The sequence below is a fragment of the Anser cygnoides genome, chromosome 2 (genome assembly GCF_040182565.1).
Source record: "Anser cygnoides isolate HZ-2024a breed goose chromosome 2, Taihu_goose_T2T_genome, whole genome shotgun sequence".
NCBI lineage: Eukaryota > Metazoa > Chordata > Aves > Anseriformes > Anatidae > Anser > Anser cygnoides.
In genome coordinates this window covers 37,538,955-37,557,340 of record NC_089874.1, presented here as the reverse complement: position 1 = coordinate 37,557,340, position 18,386 = coordinate 37,538,955, and the positions used below count along the sequence as shown (strand labels likewise).

Below are 18,386 nucleotides of genomic sequence, written 5' to 3'. Positions count from 1 at the left end.
AGATTAAAATAGTTAAAAATTGAGAAAGAAAAATAAAAGTAATTTTAAGGGAGAGGTAGAACACTTCAAAGTGTCTGTTTCCTCAAAACTGAGTCATTTATAGTAGCAATCCATCTTTAAAAATAGAAAATTGAATTCTGCACCATTGTGGTACTTTTGAAATTATGTGTAAACTTGTTTATTTTGAGAATTGAAGTTTAATTTATAAATTTCCTCTGAGAGTATTCAGCAATATTAATCTTTCATGGTTTCGTTAACAAGAAAACAGCGTATATTTTAAAAAGTTTTCTTTAACAACGCATCTGGTATGTTACTGTAGTTTAAAAAATAATGCATGTCTGTATTAGACAAAATTCTGATCTTTTTTTGCAGAACATATCTACTCACTAACTGTTGTATTTTGACCTTGTTTAGTTGCTATGCAGTTCTTGGATTTGTCCATATTTTTTCATGTTGCTTGAAATTACCAATATACCTAAAACCAATGTCTAATGTAAACTATTTTCCTTTATATGTTTACACAAGAAAATTCATGTAAAGCTTCTCTTAAGACAGAGTTATGTATATGTATTGGCTGACAGATACATCACCTAGATAGTGTTCTGCATTATTAAATGGCCCTAGAAAATAATTTATAATATTTATGCATTCTTCACCGCAAATACTTGTTAAAAAGGGAAAGGAGTATTTAAGTTTCATTTTATTTTGCATTTTCTGTCTCTCTAGTATTATTTTGTTGTTATTTACCATTGTACTTTTTATTTAAATGTGTACTAAAGAACTCCACTCCATTATGCTGCTGCCAATTGTAATTACCAGTGCCTGTTTGCCCTTGTGGGATCTGGAGCTAGTGTGAATGACCTTGATGAGAGGGGTTGTACACCTCTGCACTATGCAGCTGCATCAGACACAGATGGAAAGTAAGTGCAATGCTTTGTACTATAGATGGTATCCTTAGAAATGTTTGGGCTGTGAATTTTGAGTACGTTTTGCCTTTGGTTTTGCTGAATGCGTGTTTTACACTTTTAAAGATTAAAATTGGCAGTGGCTTCTTAATTGTGTGTAAAATATTTTTGAGAAAAAATGAAATAGATTGTAAATAGTAAAATGTATTGTCATTTTTTGGTTATATCCTGTAATGCAGGTGCCCTAATTGTGAACAGAGTTTTTAATTCCACCTGCTGTGTAGTGGTTGAGTAAAAATCATCTGCGAGGTTATCATGCAACTTTCTGATGGTCATAAGCAATAGGATAATGTTAATTTAAGATCAAATTTTGACAAATGATGGTGTGTTTTGAGGAGGGTTCTTAATGTTGCCCTAAAGTCTGTGTAGTCAGTCAGAAACATGCTGTAAAACTAGTGTGTGAGTTACGGTAGGCCTAGATAGAGATGGACTAGACTTATTTAAATAGAAGACTGTTTTATCCATTGGGATTTAATTAAACTATTCATATTTGGCATTACAACTCTCTTGTTAGTGTAAATTTTTGTGAAATAATTATGCTTTTATTTATCAAATGCATCCAGAAATCTTCAAAAATCCATAAATGTCTTTTGTGTGTGTTACTTTTGTAACTAATGGTTGTATTTAACATAGTTTTTAATTGTTTCAGTGCATACATTCAAAGCTTATGCAGATAGCACAAAATTGGTGAGGTTAGATAAACTGCAGACATCGTATGTGTCAAGCAGACTTTAGGAAGATACCTCCTGCATGTGTACACGCTCACATGGGGGTCAGAACAGGCTGGCGTGCAGCATCACATTTCAAATGGGTACAGTGACACCTTCAGTGGAGAAGAGTGCTTTTTAGTGCTATATCATCATGTTTTAATACAGCACTTTTTAAAAGGTGAGGTAGCCATTGGAATGAGGTGGCATGTAGCTTGCACACGGAGTTCTGAAGGATAGATAAAGAATATTTCCATTTAACTAATGTTTAAAGTAAATGTAGAGACAAATTTAAAAACAAAATTGATTGACATTTTTTACAAATATGTTCAATTCCTACTGGAATTTGTTGAAACAGTACCACTTTAACTACCCTTTTACAATTTGAGCTAGGATTAATTTTAGCTTCACAGTTGCTGAGAAAACTTCCAGACTATAATGGTTTTTCAGATGGCATCATTTTGCCATCTGCCTTATAAAAGGGACAAGCATGAATGATGATGGCAATATAGCAGATCTTTAGAAGATAACTCAAAGAATTGTCGCTAGCAGCCTCATAATATTACTGTTCTGATGAACAGCTGGCTCTCTGCAAGACAGACTGCAAAGCAGAATGGCCCAAGGAGAAGCTTTTTATGTTGATGCAGCAAGATGATTAGTAACAGCTGGAAAACCAGGACTACTCAGCTCATATTCAAAACAGGAAAGAAGCTAAAAATGATTACTAAGTTGGAGTATAAAGCCTGGGAAAAAATATCAGGAAATTATCTATATAGAAATTCCAAGGATATTTGTGTGCGTTTTTATAGTCTTTGTTCAGATATCTTTAAAGGCTGATTTTAGGGACAATGACGGTTTTTGTTGAAAATTATTTTCCTGTTTGTGCCCGTTTGCAAATATTTCTTTGGTATCCTTTAACAAATGCTTCAAATCTGGAAAATACACTAGTACGCCTTATTTTGACAATATTAGAGAGGGAAAGATGATCACAGACTAAAATAAACTAAGCAGCATGTTAGGGGAGAAAAAATGTCGTCTTTCTATATTAGAATTATTTAATAGAGAGTACACTGCTAAATAAATGGGAAATAAATTCAACTTATTTGGGCTGTCAGAAATTTTGATTGATCTCCTTTTTCAGAGGCCTTTTGAGGACAGTTAAGTATTCAAAAGATACAAAATTAATCTCCTTGCTGGATGAGAAGAAAGAGTAAAAAATACTCATCTGTTTTGCATTGTAAAGAATGCTACTGGAGAACTTTCAGAAGACTGCTTTCTGTAGAGTATGCAGTGGATTAAGTTTTATGTGAACACACAAATGTAGAAAGTACACAAATATTGAAATCTACATAGGTAAAGTCAGTGATGTTCTATGTATTTTTGAGCTGCAAATGTTAATATAAAATCACTTATTAAAATGAACAAAGTTAGATTGGCCAAATGAAATGTAAGGATGGTAATTCTGATGTGATGGACCAAATTGACTTGGCCTTTGGATTTTCAGAAATGTAATTCTGTTTGAATTTAAATTAAAAAACAAATCAAAACATTGTCATTAATTAAATTCAAGCATTTGTTTGCTGGGCAAACAAAAAACAAGTTAGGTGGTTAAAAGCATAGCTTCCAGTAAAGCATAGCTTTGTGTTAAGATATGTTGAACTTATAGTAAAGTTACGTACATCTTGTGTAACAAGTTATTTTTTAAAACTGGAGAATTTATACCATTTTCTCTACCTGCTTAAGTACTTTCCTCATGTATGCTGGGCACAATGATAAAAGTGAGAGCATGCCTTGGCTTCACTCATCCTCTTCTCAACTTTGTAGAGAGACAGAGTACTTTGTAATTAGGTACTTCTTTTGTTGATAGTTAGCGCTTTTTTTTTTCACCTTTTTACCCCTTCCATTTTCACCCACCTGGATTTTTTTGCTTTTAGCCTTTGACTTGATCTCCACTGAAGATTTCAGCTTTCACAAAAGAAGAGTGATTTTCCAGCCATGTGCCTTCAGTGAGGACTTTTTAGATTCACAGACAGCATTTCTTTTGGAAGAAATGGTTGTCACTGTCTAGTGTAGTGAGAATACTCCCCTCCTTTTCCATGGTGACAGTAGAAGACCGTCAGCAAATAGGATGAAAAAGCAAATGTCAGGTCTCCACTTCAACAAACTGCTGTTGTTGCATGTGAGGTTATTGGGCCCTGGGTCCATTACAGTTGTCTTACATTGAAATGAATTTCCATGTCATCACAGCCACTACTGGGTCGCGTTCTGATGGTGATCTTGTGCTTGCACTGTTCCTCTGTTGACTCCAGGCCCTTCCTTGAAAGCTCCTTTAGAAAGATTTCTGATATTTCAGGGTCATCCCTCAGGAGATGACTCCTCTGGTAGAATTTCTGCCTGTATTTCTCCAAGGTTTGAATGATCAAGTTTCCTCTTTCAAGAATAGATCAGAGGTCATATTAGGATTCCTGCCCCTCAGATCTAAAACTGCTATACTCTACTGCAAGTTTTTCACAACAGCACAGCATATTGTACAACTACAAATGTTGAAATTCCTTTTTTCTTTTTGTCAATTGCCTTTGAGATAAATGGGAACTAAAAATCTCTTATTGTCAGTGTATCCAACTGACCCCTTTGTAACTACTGGTAATGATAATCTGTGAAACCTGCAGATAAACTGCTCTAATGAAGAAAGATTCCAAGCTGGATTTCATAAGATAATTTTTTCTTTTAGGATTCATATCCATTTTATTGAACTGATAAAGAAGTATTTCAATACGCCAAAAAAGGAGGAAGGGTGACGACCTGTCGTACACTTCAGAAAACCAAATGGTTTCACCAGCAAGTTCAAATTCAGCATAGTGACTAGCTATAAACATCTCTGCATTCCAAGGGCATGTATTCATGCTTCTTGACCTACAGAATCCATCTTTCCAACTATCATACAAAGTATGTGTTGTGTACAAAGTAGCTTCACTTAAAGGTGTTCCTCAACTGTTATCAAGGCAAGGTTCTCCTGACCAGATTCACCGCAGCACCAACAGTCCTAACCCAAATGTTTTAACGAACTATTTCAGAAAGACTGGAATGTCACTCTCCCTGTCTGGACTTCTGGCTGGTGAAGGGGCTGTACAGAGGTTGGGTCTCTTCAGACTTTCACTTCACAGATTTTGTTCAGTTCTGATTCAGTCTCTGGAAGCCATTCTATTGCAAGATATGTTCCAAGTCGTACGAGAGGTTATAGCACTTAAATGTACGACTGCCACCTCAGTGATGTCTTTCTTCTGTTCTAGTCACAAAGCAGCATATAGCTTCATGGTAGACTACTTCACAACACTTACAAACCTCGCTCCACTCTGGACACATGGTACCTATGCTGCTTGGTGGTCCTCTTCTGAATGGTTAGCTGGTGTGGCGAGATGATCTACCCATTTCATTCTTCTTTTTGCTTTGTTGTAACAGGTAATCCTTCACAGGCAGAGATCACTTGTGGAAATCATGGATATCTCAGGGCAAAAGGGCCAGACATTTCTTACCAGCATTCTGGAGCTCAGAGCTGTGTAGAATACGTGCAGAGCTTTCTGGTATTCTCTTCAAAAATACCGTGCCCAGGTCTCAACAGAAACTCTAATCACAGTGTACAACGTTGATAAATGGCATGTCATATATTCTCTCTTTCGCTGCTTGAAGCAAATGATCCAGTCATTCAGAATACCAGCAGATGGCTTTAATCAATTCAGCTTTGCTGGACGCTAAGTGGGAGATCAAGTCCAGTGATATGAAGTCCAGCTGCTTCTTGCGAAGAACCAGACAGTCTGTTCTCGCATTAGGCAGGGTCATGAATTTGACTCGTTCTTGGTTCTGTTATATAGTTAAGAAGCATGTGCCTCTTCCCAGATCCTGAAGGTCCTGATTAAGGTAGGACATGGGGAGACTCTTACAATCCTAAATGTTTGAGCAAACAAATTGAGCAGACAAATTTAGTATGAGAATCATCTTCATCTGTCAATAAGAAGTCTGTAATCTGTCTTTCCTACTCTGTTAATTCTGAATTTTCAGAGGCTTTGTAGAATCTTGATCTTGCTTAGTTGTACACCTCACCACATGGATGTTTGGAAGCCCTTATTATCCTCTAATGAACAAGTTCCCAAATAACCTGACGCTACTCTAGGACTGTTTTTTTCTCACTGGTCTCTATCTTATCCTGAAGCTCTTGAAGCTGAGATTGGGTGTGTACAGTAGTTTGGTTTAAGCCAACTTCCTTCCTCATTTTGTTGCTTCAGAGTTCTCATTCTCATTGTTTTTAAGCTCTGCAAAATGTTGGTTAAAGTGTAGACAACATAAAATTATGAATGAGTGGGGTTATTGGTTGGAATCATTTAGTGTGCATGTGTGGAGTCTCTCTTAAAAACAGAAAAATAGTAATTGTTCTTTAAGAGAGGGAGCTGACATTAATACCCAGTTTTTCATCCTCCTGGCTTGAGTGTCTGTAGTTGAAATTGGTGATCATGTTCTGCCTTACAACATCATGTAATAAGAGTAAGGATTGGTTAGGATATGAGTATGTCAACAACTAATTGTGGTTACTATATATAAGTAGATATAAATCAATAAATTAGTGTCTGGTAGTGGAATAGAGTCTGTGATTCTATTGGACTGTGTATCCTGAAGAACTCATCTGTTTTTTCTCTTCTTTCTGTGTTAAGTACAGAAAAACATACTGATACAGTGTGGAAAATACAGAAATAGTAATCATTTATATTAACAAAGGTCTCTGCAATCTTATTAGCTAGGAGGAAAATAGCCATGGAATATTAGTTTTAGCCAAGTCAGCTGATTTAGAGGATTCAGGATGCACACAGAGAAGGATTCTTTCAGATTTTGGAAGCGTTGTGATTGACCTTAACACTTGATGTACTCAGGTGTTCTTTAGTCAATATTGTATATTAAATCAGTGTTCTTGTTTGCTGTATTCTATTTTCCAATTTAATTGGAATGATTTATCACTTACTGTAAACTTGAAATTCAACATTTAGATATATGGTTGCGTATTTCAATTTAAATAGGTGCCTGGAATACTTGCTAAGAAATGATGCCAATCCAGGGATCCGAGACAAACAAGGATACAATGCAGTTCACTATTCTGCTGCTTATGGTCATCGCTTATGTCTTGAATTGGTAAGAAAACATTACAGATGAAAGCTGTAACAGCTGTTCTTACGGAGCATGATGCAAAGGCCAGGGCATTCCTCCTTCTTCATTCTTCACGTGTTAGCTTAGGTTGATAGTGTTGTTCATCCCCTATGATAATAAATATTTAAGCACTTGTTACTCTTAAAATAGAGGCAAGGTGAGGAGCTAAGATGGTAGATACCAGCTTAAAAAGATAATAAATTCCGAGATGAAGAGGTAACAGTGGTTGAGGATATGGGATATTAGTTTTGTTGTTGTTGTGTTTTTTTTTAATTTAGGATACACTGCTATTTTTTTTTCCTGATGGCTGAAGTAGAATAACCACAGGAATCCCACTGAGGAACGTTAAGAAATTTCACAAATGTCATCTGAAGAGCAAATTAAAAGATAGGGAAAAGCTGTAAAGTAAGGGTGTCTTATAAAATAGTTAACATAATGCTGAGTTCTTACAGTAATTAATGGCCATACAGTAGAATTTTAGATAATAATAAGGCCTCAGGGTAGTTTTTGATGGATTCCTTTGCTTTTGTATGGGATCAAATAACATAGCGTGTGTTATTCGATATGAAATGATTTTATATTTTCTGTGTTGTACAACTTAATATTTTAATACAAATTGTACTTTCCTGTTCAAGTGTATTAAAATATGACTTCTGAATGTTTTTAATTGCAGATTGCGAGTGAAACGCCTCTAGATGTTGTAAGTGTGTATGATTTCTCACTGTTAAAATACAATACAGAAAAAGGGAGCATGTCATTTTAAAAATACTGCTGCTTGTTTTTAGACTTATTCAACCATTTCTTCAATGCTTAGATGTATTACATAATTTCAATTGCAATTTAGATTTAGTTGCAGTAGTTGCCACTCGAACTCTTTAAAAGATCAAAACAGTTATAGAGTTCCTAAGGAAACTGCAGTCCTATATTACTCTTTCTAGTGGTCTTTTTTATTTTTCAATATGTGTATGCTGGAAATAGAGCAATTATTTCTGAATGTTTTTAAAGGTGAGGGTTTTTTTCACTCACTCAAACTTTCTCTGTTAAGCTTATGGAAACATCAGGTACTGATATGCTGAATGATTCAGACAACAGAGCACCTATAAGCCCACTGCATTTAGCTGTAAGTATTTAATTCTTCAGTGATGATAGCTCATCTAATTGCAAACAGCATAGTTTTGATTCATTCTGGTTTTGATTCGTTTGTTTTTTTGTTTATTACTAGCCTATTTAAAAACAAATAATAAATTAAACCTGAAAAATAAATATGTAATATTCCCAAATGAGCTGTACAGGATGATTTTTGCATTTCACTTGAAACTTGCTGCATGGAACAGCCTTCGTTTGAAATCTTATAATTAAGATTTATGTTATATTAACATTTATGTTATGTTAAAGAAACTTTTAGAAAACTTCTATAATTATTTTTTTTTACCATTGTTGTTTATTTTGAAGGATGTTTGTCTTTAGTGCTTCAAGGAAACTTGCCAAAATAGTACGAAAAGAGGGAAACTGGTGAAACTGTCTATAGAAATGTGGATTGAAAAACAAATCAGCTCAATATGTAGCTTTGATCTTTTCACTGGACTTCTACCAATGGAAAACCCTCAGTGTACTTTCTGAAAATAGCCCAAGTCTCATGCAGTACATATATTGCTATATATATGACAAAGGGAAAAGTAATCTAATACTGGTAAATGAAAGGAGTTAAAGAGTCTATTGCTGGAAATGAGTTTTGTCTGGGGACAGAGGTTACATATCCATGAGTAGAAATTCAAAGTTTGTTATGGAAACTTTAAAACCATAGCTGCAGATATTTATTTTCGTTACTAACTTTAATGCTCTGTCTTGACATATACCAGCAGAGTATTGTCTATGTTTTGGTTTGATTATGATTCTTATATATCTATTCTGATATCTTAATGTTTCATTTGCTAATTTCCTTCTGTTTTTACCAGTTATGGTTACTGTAGCTATTTGTATTGCATTTTTTGTCTTCAAAATTTTAGACCTTTACTTTTTTAGTATTTTGTTTAAAGAAATAACAGGAATTAGGTCTGTTTGCATGTGTTTGTCACTTGCAATAATATAACTAGCATAAACAATGAAACCTGCAGAATTCAAAATACTGGTGGCTGTACAAATAGGAGACAGAGACAATTTTCTGAAAGTACTTTGTTGCTGATTGAAAGCATGAAATGAAAAAACACCACCTTCCTGCTGAAATTATTTCTGAAAGTAGTTGTTACTATTTTGTAACTACTTACGTGCTGTATCAGGAGCTCTTCTACATGTTAAAACAAAAATACTATCTTCACAGTTTCATTTATGTAATCCTGGTAAGAAGTGGGGAGAATGTAAAGGACAGGAAACCTGAAGAGTTTTTTTTATTCTCTTAGGCCTACCATGGCCACCATCAAGCTCTGGAAGTGCTGGTACAGTCACTGCTGGACCTTGATGTGAGGAATAACAATGGGAGGACACCACTGGATCTTGCTGCCTTCAAGGGACACGTGGAATGTGTAGATGTGCTCATTAATCAAGGAGCATCAATCTTGGTGAAAGATTATGTTGTAAAGAGAACCCCAATACATGCTGCAGGTATGTGCTAGCTGGTAAACTCTAAAATCTGGGCTTTTGAAATGGATCATCTTCATATTTAGAAGTCTTTATTTTTAATGTTCTAAGAAATAGTGTTTAGGAATGGATGATGACTTTTTTTAAGTTACAGTTAAGGTATAAACTTAAGTTAAGACTTACAGACCTATATGGTTAATTTAAGGTGTAGACTTAACCCCATATTCACCCCATAAATCATTCCAACTTGAGGAGTGCTGTTCCATGCTACTCTCTAAACAGGTACGTGCAATGGTTTAGATCGGAAGGGACGTATAACAATTTATTTCCAGCCCATGGCATTGTCCTTTTCCATTCAACTAGCAAGCCTAGTTGTACTGACAGGTGTCAGTGATGTGTTCTTGTTTCTCTTCTCATCTTTCACACAGCCCAAATTTAGATACGTGAACTGTGTTGCCTGTCTTGGCAGTAAAATGCTTCTAAAAATGACTGGAGTCTTGGAGAATTCTATTAGTTTGCAAAGAGACATGAAAACTGTGCTTTGTTTTTTCCATGTTTTTAAATCACTCCTTGCTGCATGTTTTCAAATAACAGCAATCCTTTGCAGTATTTTCTCTCTGCCTTTCCTAGAAATCATCTATAAATTTACTTTCTCAAAGTCTGGCATTCATGCTTTATTCTCATTTTTTCCTGTCTTTGAAAATAGGCTCATTTAAATTGACATTATAGTTATGATGTTACAGAAATGTCGCAGTAAAAAGAGCATTATGTTCAAAGCATCATTATTCTAACTGATTCATTTGTTCTGCTCTGAGCACAAGCTATTTGACTTAGCTCCTCCTAACTTCTGTTACCATTTCTGTCAGTTGGAGAGTCATGAATTGTCACCGTTCTTACGTGGACTGAATAGAGCAGCTGTGTGCCAGAGATACTTTCTCTTCCAACAAGCATTCATTTGTCTTTCATGAGTTGCATTTAAATGTGATTTCTCATTTGTTTTGTTTCTTTTCTTCTTCCTCTCTTTGCTTTTTTTTTTTTAACTACTTGGTTAATCCTTCTGCACACTGTTTCCTTCCCCTTCTTTTTAAATGTGATTTCAGTTATCATTTCATAACTATACACATGCTAACAAAACCCACGTATGATTGGCTAGGTATGTGTTTGCTTGTTTTAAGGCACAGGTAAAAGTTGCGCTAATGATTATATTTGATTATTCCTTCTTGTGGACATTGCATAAGTATATAGATATGGTTAAATGTGTGCAACCTCATTTATGAAAAACAAATACCTGTTGGGAAATTACAGTTGGAATTGATTCTTTGTAATACTGTATAATCTAGCAATAATAATCATATGATTTCTAAAATTACTTTTGAGTGGTCATTTTTTGTTTTTAATTTAAGTTAAAATAATGATAAAGCTGTATGCTGTGTTCTCAAGTTATTGGGCTTTACTATGAGGAAGTTACTGGTCTATTTGAGCTGCATACTCAAAGGCAATTAATGTTAAACTTATTTTAATGATGTTTTACAGCTACAAATGGTCACTCAGAATGTTTGCGACTATTGATAGGAAATGCAGAGCCACAGAATGCAGTGGACATTCAAGATGGAAATGGACAGTAAGTTTAAAAGATATATTCTATTCTTCACAAGTCACTGCATTTTATAACGTACAGTAAACTAAATAGTATTTTACATTAGTGATTTTTCATGTGTTACTTTCAAAGGAGATGATATGTGAACTAGGACAAATGAGAGTGCATATTTTGCTATACACAATATTGGCAGTGAAAAGTAGCCTATTCAGTCTTATCCTAGTAACTTAAGCAGGAATTCTGAATTAATGGAAATTAATTTATTTTCTTGAATCTAGTGGCATTCTTGGAGTGAAGGTAGTGCTAGAGAAGCTTACTGATTGTCTAAATTTTACAAGTGTTCTTCAGAAGGGTAGAAGTTGTTATATTTCAGCTGAGACCTAGTCTGTTAAATTTCCATGTAGATTTCACTTCATTTCACTCTCTGTGTAGGACTCCTCTGATGTTGTCAGTTCTCAATGGGCACACCGACTGCGTTTATTCACTCCTTAACAAAGGAGCAAACGTAGATGCCAAAGACAAGTGGGGAAGGACTGCATTGCACAGAGGGGTAAGAGAATATTCCTTTTCTGTCCTTTCCAGTATTCTACATAGTAATTTCAAATACAGATTTATTTTGTAGCGTTAATGAATTTCTCATTGTTTTCATCATGCCAGTCTTAGCTTTCAGTTGTCTTTTTAGTTGATTTCAAGGGTAGCTTTTGCTTGTTTGCCAGATACCCTAAAAATTCTGTTGGGCTTCCTGAGTCTCTTAATCTTGCTGTAAATTGTTGACTGGTATCAAAGTACAGTTTTGTCATGGGGTGTGGGTTGTATTAATGGGAGGAAGAAAATCAGAAAATTATGATGTATGCTATAGGCCAAATAGATTTGTTTTTTAAATTTGTGCCATATAAGATAACTGAATGAGCCCTGAAGATTTGTAGTTTATTCAGTATTATTCCAGGAAATCATCCTGTCATGAATATAATAATACATTGCCATTTTTCCAACAGAATGGCTGCGTCAAGAAATAAAAATAGTAACTGTGCTTATTTTATTATTACTTAAAAAATCTAAGACATTGCCTGTAGTTGCTTGCTGTAGTTATGCACCTTGTCTCTCTCTCTATGTAAATATTTGCAAACATGCTATTTCATCTCTCTCTCTCAGGCAGTTACTGGGCACGAGGAATGTGTGGAAGCATTGCTTCAACATGGTGCTAAGTCCTTATTACGAGACTGTAGGGGGCGAACCCCTATACACTTGTCAGCTGCATGTGGACATATAGGTGTTCTGGGAGCTCTCTTGCAGTCAGCTACATCTGTGGATGCAGTACCTGCGATAGCAGACAATCACGGCTATACATCGCTGCACTGGGCCTGTTATAATGGTAAACATGAAAACAATGTTCTTTGGTTTAGAAGCAGCTTGGGGGGAACTGACTTGCCATTTTTATTTTTTTATTAGTTCCGGAACAGCATAATCAGCACATAATTATAACTTCCTCTTTAATGAATTAAGTGTTGGCAGTGTTTTCACTTCAAATCTTATGTGGAATATGAAGTTAAATGTCAGAATTCTCACTAAATTAATAAAAGGAGCCAAAAGTTTGAGTGAAAAGTTACGGAACAAAACAATGCTGATGGGTACAGTGGTGTACCTACGACAGGTCTTGGAAATCATTTCATTAATAAAGATTTGTAATCTACTAACTTTGCTAACTTTTATTCATGGAGGCGCTGGTCATTTAAGGACAACTTTAATGTTAGCTAATACATGTGTATATATTTTATTGTATTCTGCAGTTAGTCATGCAGTTAGTCATATTAACTGTAATTAATGAAGACAAGTGACAGAAGGAAGTTGTATATACAGATAGTTCTGAAATGCTTATATAGAAAACATCTTTTTAACTTAAATAAGCAAAGTTAAATTGTAATCAGTGGTGACAAGAAGTACCCAGGTGGTTTTTGGTTTTGTTTTGTTTATATATATATTGCAAAGTAACCTGTTCTGATGTTCATTTATTCTTACCTTCCTGGAAAGAAAGGTATTCATCAATTATAGAATTATGAAGTGTACATTTAACTCTTACGGCTTGATCCATTTTCAAAAGTGACCACAGTGTCTGAATAAAACAGAACTGAAATATTCTTGATTTACAGAATGAAATTTTTATGGAACTTGTGAAAATGCAAATCTTCAGGTGATACGGATTGGTGAACTAATCTTCACTGCATATATGCAGCAAAGATCAAACAAATGTTTATAATTTTTAGCTACCTGAGCACTGGTATGCTGTAGAATTTTGAGAATAATACTATGATAGGTTGAACGTGTTATTTTTGAGCTGTTGCTATGACTGTTGACTTAGTTTTTCTTCAGATTTAGCAAGACAGTGGAAAAAAAAATCCTCATATGGTAGAGGCACTTTCATTTACACTTAGTGATGAATGTACAGAAGAGTTTGATAGGTGAAGATGTAAAGAACTAAACTGAATGTTCTGTGTGTTCTTCAGACAGCATGAGATCCCTTTAAATTTCACAAAGTTTATGATGTTAAATATCACTTTGATTTTCTGGATTCTAAAAATTTCCTAGTTTCTAAACTTATGCCTATCAAATTTATAGCCTGTGTGTCTTTAAAACTTTCAAATAAATCATTGCTTAATCTAATTTAGGTAAATGCTTATGTTCTAATCCATAAATAGATATTTTCCATTTTTTATAATGACTAACTTTACATTTTCTTTAGGTCATGACAGCTGTGTAGAGCTCCTCCTGGAACAGGAAGTTTTCCAGAAAATGGAGGGGAATTCTTTCAGTCCGTTGCATTGTGCTGTGTAAGGAAGAGCAAAATTATTCTTTATAGATTTCATCACAGTATTTAACAAAAGATTTATCATTCTGTAAATAACAGTCTGTTTAATTTTTTATAGGATAAATGACAATGAAGGTGCTGCAGAAATGTTAATTGATACACTAGGTGCTGGTATTGTAAATTCAACAGATTCAAAAGGAAGGTAAGTATGCATCTGTGTAATGAAAAAATTTACATAATGGTTGCATTGACTGCTAAATTCTATCATTATTTTATTTTTAATGGCTCTTAGTTATTCCTTGATTGTTTTTATTCTTTGATGATTTTTTATTCTGTGCTAGAAATTTTAGAATGATTTTTTTTAATCCTATTCTGATTCAGTAAACTTGAATTAGCTTTTTATTGCGTAGACAAGTTCAGGCACGCTTAAAATTGCATCGCTTTTTGGGTAGTATTTTATGTGTATTTTTTTTCTGAATCAAATTATACCTGTATTATAAACTACACAGATAATAAAGTGATATGTATGAAACTTGAAGGTGATTATCTAAAGGCACCAGTCACAACTCCAGCAATACTGATACTAAATGACCAACTGTCCTGTCTTTTGTACCTGCACAATCACAGTATTTCTCTTTGTATGAGTTAGAAAGCCAAGCTGAACATGACCATATTTTGATTTATTGCAGGACTCCTCTTCATGCAGCAGCTTTTACAGATCATGTCGAGTGTCTACAACTTCTGCTCAGTCACAACGCTCAAGTAAATGCTGTAGATGCTTCTGGGAAAACACCTTTAATGATGGCTGCAGAAAATGGGCAGACAAATACAGTTGGTAAAGGGAAATTTGTATGCATTTCAGCTAAGTTTGTTAGTCTTACTGCAGATAAAGTTGCCTAATAGTTATGTTATTGTGGTTATATTTTGTCAAAATAACACTTTCATTTTGCACAAATGTAAGCTCTTAAAACTTTGCAGAATGTGCTTTTTTTTATAATACAAATCCTTATTTCCCCCAGAGGTGCTGGTTAGCAGTGCTAAGGCTGATCTGACTTTGCAAGACAGTTCTAAGAACACAGCACTCCATTTGGCTTGCAGCAAGGTGCGTGCATAGTCTCATTTCATCAGCGCAGAGCTTTGTGTTATCAAGCGTTGTTTGCAAATAATAACTTTGAAAAGGCATTCGAAGCTATTTTTGAAGAGTATTTGTTATATGACAAATGTTTGTTCTGTATTAAGGGTCATGAAACTAGTGCCTTGTTAATACTGGAGAAGATTACGGATAGAAACCTCATCAATGCCACCAATGCAGCCTTGCAAACGTATGTATCAGCAGTGAGTGTTTTTTTCAGATTAGTTTTTGGTGTATTTCTGCTAAAACCAGTAACTTGCTCATGAAGTAGAATAATTTTCAGGGTTTTTTTTCCAAATTGGTTTAATTTTGATTGAATTGCTTAACACAAAGAGTTGAACCGACTTGAATTGAAAAGGTGTTTCATTTAAACTTAAAGTTCAAATTTTAGCTGAGTAAAAACGATAATAAATAAATCTTAATGTATTGTAAATCAGGGAATCCTGTGTGGGCTTACTGCAATCCACTGACGTTACCTGTAAACCAATATTGTCGTTTTACGAATTATCTAATTTTTCAATTTAAATTCACTTGAGTTAACTTACTAGAGTCATATTAAGATTTGCTCTTCAAAGCTAGCTATTTAAAAAAAACTAGCTGAAGTATGCTTTTATTCTTCTGCATGCTTTCTGTTAGTAAAACATACCTCTTGTTCCTGAGATGGAAAACTTTATATTTAATTCGATATTATAGAGAATTCTGTATCTTCTTTCTGAAGATCTACGGTCAAGTAGAATTAAGCCTATTTAGTCCAATTATAGAGAAAACTCAAAAATGTTTAAGTATGTCATACTGTGTAATGTATTTCAGGATGGGCTATTAAAATGACTCCTCTGCATTTTTTTCCTTTTTTAAGACTGTATCTGTATAATAGGCAATATTTGACACCTGATATGTAGCTGAATTATGCACATGAATTGTTAGACTGCTTTCATAATACTATCATACAGGCCATTTAGGAAAGAAAACCTCTGGAACTTTAAAGTAACTAGAGTATTTTTCTGGCATTGCATCCCCTCTGCAATCTGTCATGTGCAAAGCCCTACAGTTTCACCAACTATTCACAGAGATCTGCGTGAACCTAAGAGTTCAAGCAGGAGTTAAGATAGCAAGACTTTCCTTCCTGTGCTCTTGCTGCTCACTGTGGTGCACCTCAGGCAGCGAGAAATACCCAGAAAGCAGGAAGGGGACTGATTGCCCCATTTCTGGCTTGAACAAGAGTACCTAGAGAGAAGGAAAAGCAAAAGTGAAATAGGAACAGAAGTGGGAAAATATATTAGCACAAGCTCATCTAATTCCACCCACGTGCCTTGGCTCATATAGTCCGATCAACAGATGTTGTGGGGAAAAATAGGTACATATTCGCACCTCCATATAATGTTTATGTAAATTTCAAGATTTTAATAGTTGCTTAAAATGTTACCGGTTTAGCAAACATTTTTCAGTACCTAAACTGACTTTGGTCTAAACAGCATTCATTCTAAACAGTGTCCTTCCTACTTTGTAGCAAGATGAGCATTGCAATTGCTGGCTCTACATGAAAATTATCTTTTACACTTTTCATTGTATCAATGGTGTGCAACAGTTCTTGAATTTTAATACTTTAACATAAGCACCATAGATACAGCTTCTCCTATTTGTGTATTCTGCATTTCTATTCTCTAAGTGAGGCAATTGTTTTCGACTCAAAATACATTTCAGTTAATTCAAACAATTTTAAGAACCTCAAAACGAATGAAGAGCAATATAAAGCAGAGTGGAAGTAAGCTGATTATTCTGTTTCCTGCTGAGTGATGGCAGGATTTATTTAAGCCAGGGGGAATCAGTTCTGAAAAACTGTTGCATTTGAGGAAGGTGTAATTAGAATAGTTGAGGTAAAACTATGCTTTCCTCGATAGATCAAGTCACCACAAAACAGAGTTACGGTTAATAGTTTGAGGTTTTGAAAAGTAATTTGTTTTTCTTCTTGCTTCATGCATTATAAACTTTTCATCTCTAGTCACAATGGAATATAGTGGTTTCTAAAAAGCAGATTGATTAAATGCTTCTGCATCTCTTAAAAGCATTTGTATGCAATAAAATGGGACTACCATGCTGCTGTTTGTATGTGAATGATTATTGCCAGTGACATACAGTAACTCTCAGATGAGACACTTACTGTTAAAACAGTGAAGGATTTATTAATAGTAAAGTATACTTTTTTCTGACTTTTTAATGTGATAAAGTGCATAAATAGGCACGTCATTTCTAGCAGCTACTTCCCCACAGTGTGTTTCTATAAAAAAAAATGTGCACAATTGTTATTTTATAGTTTATTTGCAGTGAGAAAAGAGATTTGCAGTCTTTTTTCTGATCCTGGTTATTGTATATGCTGTATTTGGACAATGTGTAAATAACATACAAATACTTCAATAATCATTTAAGTAGATGCAAGCTACCTGTGTTATTTATTATCTTGTTCTAAGTTTTATATACCAGTTTGCTTTCCTCCTCAGGCCTCTGCATGTTGCTGCTCGAAACGGACTAACGGTTGTAGTTCAAGAACTTTTAGGAAAAGGAGCAAGTGTACTTGCTGTAGATGAAAATGGTAAGAATAAATTTAACTTTGTTTCCCCGTAAGGAACTGTGGTTTTAAACTCAGCTCACTGAAAAGCAACAACCATTTGGAAATTTCATATAGTACTTGCATTAGGTTCCCCCGTACAAAAAGTGTTGTGTTGGTGATGGACCATTTTAGAAAAGCAGCAGAAGTGTAAGGAGAATTAAAGCTTTCAGAACAATACAGGTCATGGTATAGAAAGGTTTGGTTTAAATTTATGGTCTGATAATGTATATGCTATAAATACACTTGCTCTGGTGTACTGGAAACAGAAAAACATAATACTCAGAGTAAAATAAAACTTTCAGCTGTTAAGCTGGATTGAATTGCCATCCATTTTGTCAGGTGTTAGTATTGGTGTTAGTTTTTAAAAGCAAGTATGAATTACAGGTCCCAGTAGCTGAGTCTCAAGTTACTGGCTCATTAGAATTTTTTGTTACATAGGAGTAAGAAGAAGTAACTCCTTTATCACACAGAATAAATTCTGTAGCTTATAAGGACAAAAGAAAAGGAGATCTACTGACTTCTTATTTGCATATTTTCACATAAGGAATCTGTGGTCCTGCAAAGCTGTGCTGTTAAGAGATACTCTCCTGTTTTTATGGTATACTCCAATATGCCTTTAAAACGAAAACAGTAACTTTTTTGTTTGTTTGTTTTCCTCCCAGAAAGGATGTGTGATTAGTTCTGATTAGATTTCCAGTTTGGAAAGATTTTCCTTTCTTGATGTTTACAGTGATTTTCCTTTTACAGTGTTTCTCAAATTATACTGCTTATAGTGAATTAAAGATCATTCCTCCCCTAAAATAGGGTATACAG

At 34.6% G+C, this 18,386-nt stretch overlaps 1 protein-coding gene across 2 annotated transcripts in view; it reads left to right on the top strand.

The window, feature by feature from the left end:
- ANKRD28 (ankyrin repeat domain 28) overlaps nt 1–18,386 on the top strand; it is a 119,349-nt gene that overhangs the window by 95,917 nt on the left and 5,046 nt on the right. For both annotated transcript variants that reach the window (XM_066991868.1, XM_013171937.3), the window contains exons 14-27: nt 780–920; nt 6,736–6,847; nt 7,536–7,562; nt 7,908–7,982; nt 9,259–9,460; nt 10,970–11,057; nt 11,466–11,583; nt 12,186–12,405; nt 13,771–13,858; nt 13,955–14,038; nt 14,526–14,671; nt 14,856–14,938; nt 15,076–15,158; nt 17,464–17,555. In XM_066991868.1, the coding sequence (XP_066847969.1) occupies nt 780–920; nt 6,736–6,847; nt 7,536–7,562; nt 7,908–7,982; nt 9,259–9,460; nt 10,970–11,057; nt 11,466–11,583; nt 12,186–12,405; nt 13,771–13,858; nt 13,955–14,038; nt 14,526–14,671; nt 14,856–14,938; nt 15,076–15,158; nt 17,464–17,555 (1,559 nt within the window). The remainder of the gene's footprint in view (nt 1–779; nt 921–6,735; nt 6,848–7,535; nt 7,563–7,907; nt 7,983–9,258; nt 9,461–10,969; nt 11,058–11,465; nt 11,584–12,185; nt 12,406–13,770; nt 13,859–13,954; nt 14,039–14,525; nt 14,672–14,855; nt 14,939–15,075; nt 15,159–17,463; nt 17,556–18,386) is intronic.